General features: G+C 32.8%; 1 protein-coding gene across 1 annotated transcript; it reads right to left on the minus strand.

Annotated features, from left to right (window-relative positions):
• Positions 1 to 3,257: 3,257 nt before the first annotated feature.
• On the minus strand, positions 3,258 to 6,580 carry LOC136809857 (uncharacterized). The gene is made up of 5 exons (XM_067066412.1): positions 6,532 to 6,580; positions 6,089 to 6,144; positions 5,348 to 5,948; positions 4,896 to 4,989; positions 3,258 to 4,469 (listed from the first exon to the last, which is right to left on the minus strand). Exons 2-5 carry the CDS (start codon positions 6,089 to 6,091, stop codon positions 3,605 to 3,607), a joined length of 1,563 nt encoding a protein of 520 aa, XP_066922513.1. The 5' UTR covers positions 6,092 to 6,144; positions 6,532 to 6,580; the 3' UTR covers positions 3,258 to 3,604.
• Between the last annotated feature and the right edge of the window lie 2,187 nt (positions 6,581 to 8,767).

The following is an 8,767-nucleotide window of genomic DNA, read 5'->3' on the forward strand; positions in this document are numbered from 1 at the left end:
GCCCCCAAAACGGAGGTTTGAAATTTTAGCGATTTCTCGAGATATCTTTAAGATATGAATACAAAATTTTGACCATAGTTTTGAAATAGGATTTAGATGGTTTTGGGCATAAATTTATTTGATAAAATTTTTACAGTATACCCCTGGTTGTCAAAATGCAGGTTTGGGGCCCCCAAAACGGAGGTGTAATCAAATTATTAAGACCAGTGGTAATAGGGGGAAAAACTAAGAACATATTTGTGTTTCCCCTTAAATTTACAACCCGATGGATGTAAAATTAATGATTTTTATGAAATATTTCAAGATTTTCGATATTACAAAGTCCAAACTGAAAATTTAGAAATTTTCAAAATGACAATTTTGATTTAACAACGTCTTAATCAAGTTTTTGAAAACAAATCTCTTTTAAAAATAGTTCCATTCATGTATGGAATAAGCTGTGAAAATTTTAGAAAAAAAGCTTAACTGAAACTGAAAATATTAAGCTTTAAAGATATTTTTCTCCTATATTTTGCAAAAAAATGACAGAATTTGCCGTTTTTGCTGATTCAGCGGAAAATTTTATATATAATGTTAATTTTTTGTTATAAACTATTAACTCAGGTGATAGGAATAGAATTTTTAGATTTCTTGCTTTTTCTCATATTTAGAATTTTCGGTTTTGTCAATGCTGATTCTAGGGCTCCAAAATACTGGTTGACCTTCAAGATGCTATATCCTTTACCCAGCCTCTAAAGTCACAGATGTTTTTGCATTTTCTGAACGGTATTAGGTGTAGAAAGTTTCCTATACCCCGTTTTCATAACTTATTTTCAATATCCAATGAGCTAGAGTGAGTTATTTGCAATTTTTATCTAATTTTGGTGTTGAAATATTTCCTTTAGACGCAAATATGTTATTTTGAATCTGTCTCAAACCAGCAAAAACATGCTCATTTTTAAGTATATCCATCATTCTTTCAAAATAAACAAAAATCATTTAATTCTGATAAATCTACAAGCCAGAATCTTCATTTTAATGAAAACCTCCGTTTTGGGGGCCGTCTCCGTTTTGGGGACCATATACTGTATGCTTCGTTCAAAGATTTAAAATCTATATTTTACTGAATCTTATACTATCTCGCAAGCCGTATCGATTCGGAGAACAAATTGAGCTTGGGAATATCAAAACGATTAGTTGTTAAGAGAAATTGATTGTACATATTTTATTGTTTTCATATGAAAATTGATGTTTTATTTTATAAACGGAGCTGTATAATCTTTAGAAAGTTAGAAATAGTTAGCATATACAAAATAAATAGGAACAAAATAATTTATAAGTGTATTCCATTTTGAGATTTTGGCTTATCATTGTCAAGGTAGTAGCGGTAGGGTAGTACTTGATCAAGTACTTTCGTTTTCTAACTTTTTTTCCGATGACACCAACACCGCGAAAGGCTATCGTAATACTTTCGCTAGGCGAAATTAATAATACTAATGCATCAACACTTAACATTTTCCAACTTTTAATTGCACTGTTCAAAAAAGATAACATAACCCCCGTTTTTAGTAATAAGTTGGAGATTTGATATTCCACAGAAAAGTGCTACCAAGGGGTATTTCGGGTCCCATATCTTCCGAAGGACTTTTTTTTTGCCTTGAAATTCAACAAACTTCTTAACCTAAGGTTGAACTACCACTGGTGTAAAAATAAACGTTATAGCATAAGTAGAAAAAAAGCTCAATTTTTGCAATCGCAAATTTAACCGCTAAAAGTCGCGAATTTTTCAACCAAAAATACATTCAAATTCAATATAGCGCTTTTGATTCTCTAAAACAAGCAAAAAAAATTTCCATAATTGTATTTGACTATCAAAAGTTACAGGCATTCTTGTTTCCACTGCCAATTATATCTGGACAGACTTTAGCATAACGTTATTATTAAGACGTTACAATGTTTTGTGTATGTTTGAAGGTTTGAATTATGTGACGCATAACGTTGGAAACATTGCTAAATAAGAAATCATTTCAAAACAAACAATTAATTCGGAATTCGCGAAATTAATCAACATACCATCGATGAAAGACTCCATCGACAATTAATTAGATAATTGATTCGTTTGGCAATTAATTTATTGAAAGTGACGTATCTTAATGAAATATAAAACATTACTGTGTCAGATAATTTTTCGGAAAAATGATGATGATACAATTGAAAAAAAGACGTGCTTTTCTTCATCCGCTTTCATTAAAAACAGACGTCAAACTTTTTCGTTATTATTTCGGTTCCTCATTCCGTCCTTCTATGAGTCAAATTTCCTGTTATGTGTGGTGAAATTATACCTATGGTGGACTTTGAACTCATCCGAAACTAAAGTCTGTCCCAAAATAATTTGCAGCTAAGACAAAAATGACTGTAATTTTTGATAGAATTTGAATCAAGTTGCGATTTTGTGCTCATTGAAAAGATATTTGTGAGCGGAATTATCATAAAGCAAAAAAAATTGAAAAAAATGAAAATGAAAATGAAAATAAAAAATGAAGAAGAAAAAATGTCGAAATCATGAGTAAAATCTTAAAGAGCTAAATTCTGTCTCAAAATAATTTGCAGCGAAGACAAAAAAGGCTGTAACTTTTGATAAAATTCGAGTTAGATAGCGGTTCTGTGACTTTTAAAAAGATAATTGTGAGTGGAATATTACTAACTAAAAAATTTGAAAAAAAAAAAAGAAAAATGAAAAATGAATAAAAAAAATCAACTTCTTGTAGAAATGTGGAATAATTACCATTTTCACAGGAGTGATTCTTCAATCTTAGATCATCATCACTGTGAAAGATTTTCTTAAAATATTCATTCAATCAAAGTTTATTGTTGGTTGACTCTATAAAGTAGTAAAAAACGGCAAAAAATAGCCTTTTGTCGAACCAATAACAAACTTTGTTTGATATCTTTTGATTTAATGAATATTTTTGGAAGAAAAATTCGCAGTGATGATCTAAGATTGAAGAATCACTTTTTCTGTGAAAATGGTAATTATACCACATTTCTGCAAGAAGTTGATTTTATTTCTTCTTCATTTTTCATTTTCAATTTTTTTTTTCAATTTATTTTTTCTTGTTAATATTCCAACCATGGTTTGGCCCGAGGGTGGGAATTTTGAAAATTTAAGCTCTAGATGGCTTGAAAATGCACTCAAAACAAAATGCTTTCAAGAAAAAACAAGAAAAACTTTGCATTTTGCAAAATAACCATCATTGAAAGCACAGAACCGCAACTTGATTCAAATTTTATCAAAAGTGACAGCCGTTTTTGTCTCAGCGGCAAATTATTTTGAGACAGACTTTAAAACAGTGTTATATATAAGAAACAACATTCTAATTTTCAAAATCCTTAATATTGAAGAAATCATAGCGTTGAAAAACGAAATTATACTTTTTAATGTAGGTATAAAAATAGTAACTAAATTCTTTTTTTTATGGATGCTGAAAAATACTGCTTTTTAAATCTAAATATAATTTACATAATAATGATAACTTTCTGATACCACCCTCCCAAATGAAAATTAAAAATAAATATTCATAATAAATTAAAACTATTCAAAGAATGCCATAACATCTGCATCATCTCAAAAAGCAGAATCAGCCATATCTCTTTGTTGCTGTTGTGCAAAGATACCCATTGGTCGGCCTCTTCCCCCAGAGCTGGTCGACACATTGGAAGAAGGTGCTTGAGGTGATAGTTTATGCACTTGTCCTGTTAAAATGTTTTCAATACTTTTAGATTTATATAAATTTGATCCCGGTGTTTCACCAGGATATTTCTGAGCTTCACCAGTCAAAGCGATTACTCTCAAATCCATCAAACTTCTTGCTCGTCCACGTTGAGGTTCCATCAAGCCACCATTTCGATCAAATTGTTTCATGTTTTCCATACTTAAATCTGAATGATGACTATTGGTAGGACTTGGGGATCGACTACGAGCTCCTCTTGGTTGAACCATATACCCACGATTATCAATGATGGCGTTTGAAGGGATTTCTTGAGATACTGGACGCCTTTGTTTATTATTTCTTGGGGATTTGGGAATGAGAACCATTTCACTGTTGGTCGTTGATGCTGAATGTATTGAGACAGTATCAGGGTTCAACATATTTCCACCATCTTTGTTTTCGTTGGGTGTTGCGTCCAACTCGTCCTCCTCCATCTCCAAGGCAACGTCCCCATTGGCTGTAAATTGCTGACTCAGTCTTTTTTGTTGCATGGCATCAAATGTGGGCATGCTCATATCCATAACTGATCGTCTGTCATCGTCATAAAACCCTCCATTGGGACTACCCACGACTGAAGGGGCGTAATTAGAGGGTGCATAGTTAGACCTTGGTCGACCTGATGGGGACGGTGAGCGACGTCGGAGGTCCAAGTTTTGCTTTTTGAGTTGGTCTTTTTCGTGTGCTAAATTTTTCACTTTAGCTTCTTTTTCTTCGATGTCTCTATTATAAATGAAATAGATATGAAAATTAAAACTTAAACCTTATAAAAAAGAAAGTGAACGTTTGAACGATACAATGAAAATTTGAGGTAAGAAATTGTTTTTAGGCTTATATTCATGATATGCACCATTGCAATGTCTTCCGTTCCACCCAATAGCTGATTGGTTGAAAGTGACGTATTGACTGCTTTTACGTCACTTCCAACCAATGAGCTATTGGGTCCATGATGTAATGTCAGAAGACATTGCAGTGGTGCATATCATGAATAAGACAGAAGTATTATCCATTAGCTCCTTTTCAATATTACTTGATCTCTTACTCAGTGATGTGCTTGAATTTATTGAAAGAGATTGAAGCAAATTTCAAGTAGGCATTAATGGCCCCCTTATTGGTGCTTTTACTTTTTCACGTTAGTTTGAGACTTACCCTAATCGAGAATGCCATTGGCAACCAGTGAAAATTGCAGCGATCAAGAAGATGACGGCCAAGATTGCCAAAGCGAAAACGATCTTCAGTAACCCTACAAAAGAGAGAAGAAAATTGATTATAATTTCATCATTGAATGGACAATTGAAAAGCGGAAGTTTCCCCAGGATTTCCAAAGTCAAGGAAGTTGTTATTTAAATGAGATAATTGATAACAAGTCTTTCGTTATTTTCATTGCTCCAACTGTTAATTAAAAAACACTTTGAAATAACGATTCTTCATTATTAATCAACAAAATGAAAACTTTTTTGATCAATATTTGTTGTCGAAACATTAAATTATTTCTCAAGTTTTCAAATAATTGCTCACATAATAAAGCGTTAAGAAAAGTAGATAGATGAGCTGTTTTAAAACTTGTAACATTCCAGTCAAAAAATCAAAATTTAACTTACACGTATTGACTTTATCTTCACACTGAAGACCATGGAAATCTTCGAAACAACTACATAATTTTGTTGTTCCATCAGCGTTTTGGAATAAATATCCATTACAATTGCAGTAAGAAGTTTCATTGATGGCGCTGAAAGTCATGTTGTAGATTGACGGAGAGGCACTTGGGGGTTGTGTAGTGGTGGTCGTTGTGGTAGTAGGGGTGATCGTTGTTGTTGTGGGGGTGGTTGTTGTCGTTGTAGGGGTGGTCTTTGTAGTTGTGGGGGTGTTCGTTGTAATTGTTGAATTAGTTGTCGTTGTGTTTTCCGAAGAGTTTGATTGGAGAGTAATCGTTGTTACCGGTGGTGGTAAGGTTGTTGTTGTCGATGGAACAGGGGTGGTTGTCGATAGATTAGAGGTGGTTGTTTCTGGGGCAGAGGTGGTTGTTGTCGAAGGTGGAATGGTCGTTGATATTGTAGTATTTTGTTCAGAGACGATAGGTAGTGCAGCTGTGGTTGTGGTGGTCGAGTTGATTTGTGTTGTTGTTATGTTTTGTGCATTGAGCAACATGGAGAGTGATAGTAGAACAATCACTTGTAAAATAGTCCATTGTTTCATCTTGTTCTGGAAAAGATGAAGTAAATATGAGATTCAATAAGGAAGAAGGAGAAAGAAAAAAACATCCAAAAAACAAAACGACTTGACGAAGATAAAAACGCAAGGGAAAAATAACATAAAAAAACAATCCATTGTAAATACCTTACCATGCGTTTATATGTGTGTTGGCTGTACACTTTCTATGTTTCGTTTGATTCTGAATCTTAAAGGAAAGAGTAGAATAATCCTTTATATACCGCTAATTAGAAACAGTCGTTAATTATGTCATAAGAAATGACGTCAAGATAATTAATTACTGTCCTTCACATATTAGAATAAACAATTTCTTTTTTATTTCTTTGACACAATGCAACACTACTAAACCTTTTAGAGCTTTGTAATCGATTATTTGATAATAATAATAATTATTTATTATAACGATATCTTTGTCTTGCTCTCTACACACAATTAATAAAAAAATTTACAATTTAGCAAATTTTTATGCCAAATGGAGTAGCGAGTCTTCAACCGTTTTTATGTTCTGATCTGTACTAAGCAGGTCAAAATATTGTATATGAATGACCATGAAAATGTATGTTAAATTGAATACCTCATCTTTGTTACACTGACACTGGAGACAATCATGCCAAAGGGGTATTTGACTGCGTGATTGAAAAAATTCAAGATTTATAACTCTGCATCAGTCCTCTTCACCAAAATGACGAATTACTAAGAGAATAAAATTATACAGTCACATCTTTCTCATTCGAACCTCTATAATTCGAATCATTCTTTAATTCGATCTAAAATGGAAGTCCAGTCGGCTCTCAAAACCTTAAAAGAGCCTCTCCATAATTCGAAAATTTCTTGGTCCCACGAAACTCGAATTAGAGTTATTAGTATAATTTGATTTAAAATTATAAGGAATTCAAATGTTTCAGAAAATACTGAAAAAACTCAATATAAAAAAGTGAAATTTGACACTTAAGAGTAACAATATATAACTTCATGATTTTTACCAATACTGTAGGTCGAAGTCGCTTCAGGCAGATTTTAGGTATGTTCAATCAAATCAAGCAAAACATTTAAATATCCTTATTAGGATATTTCTTAGTTTTCAACGCTTTCTATATTCTCTGAAAAATTCACGTTTTGGAAAATGAATGAAATGAAAATTCTTCAAAGGAAATGACAAATTTTAACAGTTTGAAAGTTATACAATGTTCAACCTTTTTATCACTAGGCACTTAGAAGTAGAAAGTGGTAGAAAGTACACGTGGGAGTGAGTCATTGTCACTGAAACACTTAATACCATTATTTGGATGATTCTCTGAGTTATCTGTTCACCGACTTTTTAATATCTGGGAGAAGGATTTCCTGCTAAAGTTTGGGAAGACTTACGGTACAAATATAATATAGTTCACGTGTGATTTCAGTGGCAAAGTTATTTGGTGTTGATATGTTACTGATGCATAGAAAGTGTCCAAGCTCCAAAGTTCCTCGTCGCATTATGTATTCGTTGACGTAAGCCTGCCGTCGTCATTCGTTGAGAGTGGCAAAAACTCTACAATGGAGTGTGGCCTACACCCTAAAAAAGAAAGATTGACAAATTAAAAACCTTCATGGTAGTTTCAAAAATGGAAATTCTGACGTTAGCAGTTTTCGTGATCCGGCTTTTTAAAGAATGATTGATTTTATTTGTAGCCGGAAATATTAAAATTTGTAGAAGAGGAGTATGTTTGTGATTGAGTTTCCATTCGCAACGATCTAAAGAACAATATGATGATAGACAGTGATTATGTCTCTGTTACAGTTATGACTGGATAGTTCCGGAAAGACCAATGGTAAAATGGGCCATTCCATTTTATATCCATACAGGGGGTGGACGAACATTTCCAGGGGGTAATTCAAGCAGAATCTCCAGGGGGTCTAAAAGAGTGCTTTTTCATTTTTCCAGGGGGCAATAGAAATATTTTAAAATTTCCAGGGGGTTAAAGACTTATTTTAGTTTGTCCACAAAAGAAATTTTCCAAGGGTCTTTTTGCAAATTTTGCCATTTGCCAGGAGGGAAATTAATTTTTTTACTTGAAAAGGTTCGTCCACCCCCTGTATGAAAATTTAATGAAATGATAAAATAGAAGCTTTTGAAAATCTCGTGCTCCGAAAAAGGGTAGGATGTACAAGGTAACATTATGAAGATCCTCAGAGAAAAGATACATGTCTGCAAATTATTGTTTTCTTCTCTTCTAGTATTTGGGATGATATACGTAAATGATGGATATACACTCGAGCTTTTTTCTAATCAACCCTGAAATACAAGACAAAAATTATGTATCATCAATATGGAGCAGTTAATTAAATCGAAACTGAAAAGCCACAAAACCACAAGAACTTCATTAACTTTTTAAAGTATCGCGTTCGAAATTAAATCAATTTAGCCTTTTGAATTTGACGTAGATAAAAGAATGAAAAACTGCATCGATTTGCTTCAGATTGAACAAAATTCATCGAACCATAAAGGAGGAGACTTGGCTTAATGTAGTCTATGATAAAATTTTTGATCAAAGGTTGGCAAGATTATGATTTTGACGTAACTACAAGAATATGGAATGCATGAATTACTGCATTAACTTATTTTTTTAAGCAAGATGATCGTTGATTATAACAAACCTTAAAGGAAGTAAAATTCGTGATTAGATGCAAGGCTAGTCTTGACGAATCTACTATAATCTAACTTAGGCATAATACATGAATTTCGGCTTGAACATTTTCCGATTAAAATAATTGATTTGAAAAGTCGAAAGATTCAAATACTTCCTTTTCATTTTTCCGATCTAGCGCTAAGT

This window comes from Clytia hemisphaerica, unplaced genomic scaffold (assembly GCF_902728285.1).
Source record: "Clytia hemisphaerica strain Z4C2 unplaced genomic scaffold, Clytia hemisphaerica genome assembly, whole genome shotgun sequence".
Lineage (NCBI taxonomy): Eukaryota > Metazoa > Cnidaria > Hydrozoa > Leptothecata > Clytiidae > Clytia > Clytia hemisphaerica.

Excerpts from the sequence above, each read along its gene's own strand:
- LOC136809857 (XM_067066412.1), bottom strand. Across the intron at positions 4,990-5,347 it reads TGAAGATAAAGTCAATACGT|GGTTACTGAAGATCGTTTTC; the intron begins GTAAGTTAAATT and ends TCTCTTTTGTAG. Across the intron at positions 4,470-4,895 it reads CAATGGCATTCTCGATTAGG|AGACATCGAAGAAAAAGAAG; the intron begins GTAAGTCTCAAA and ends CATTTATAATAG.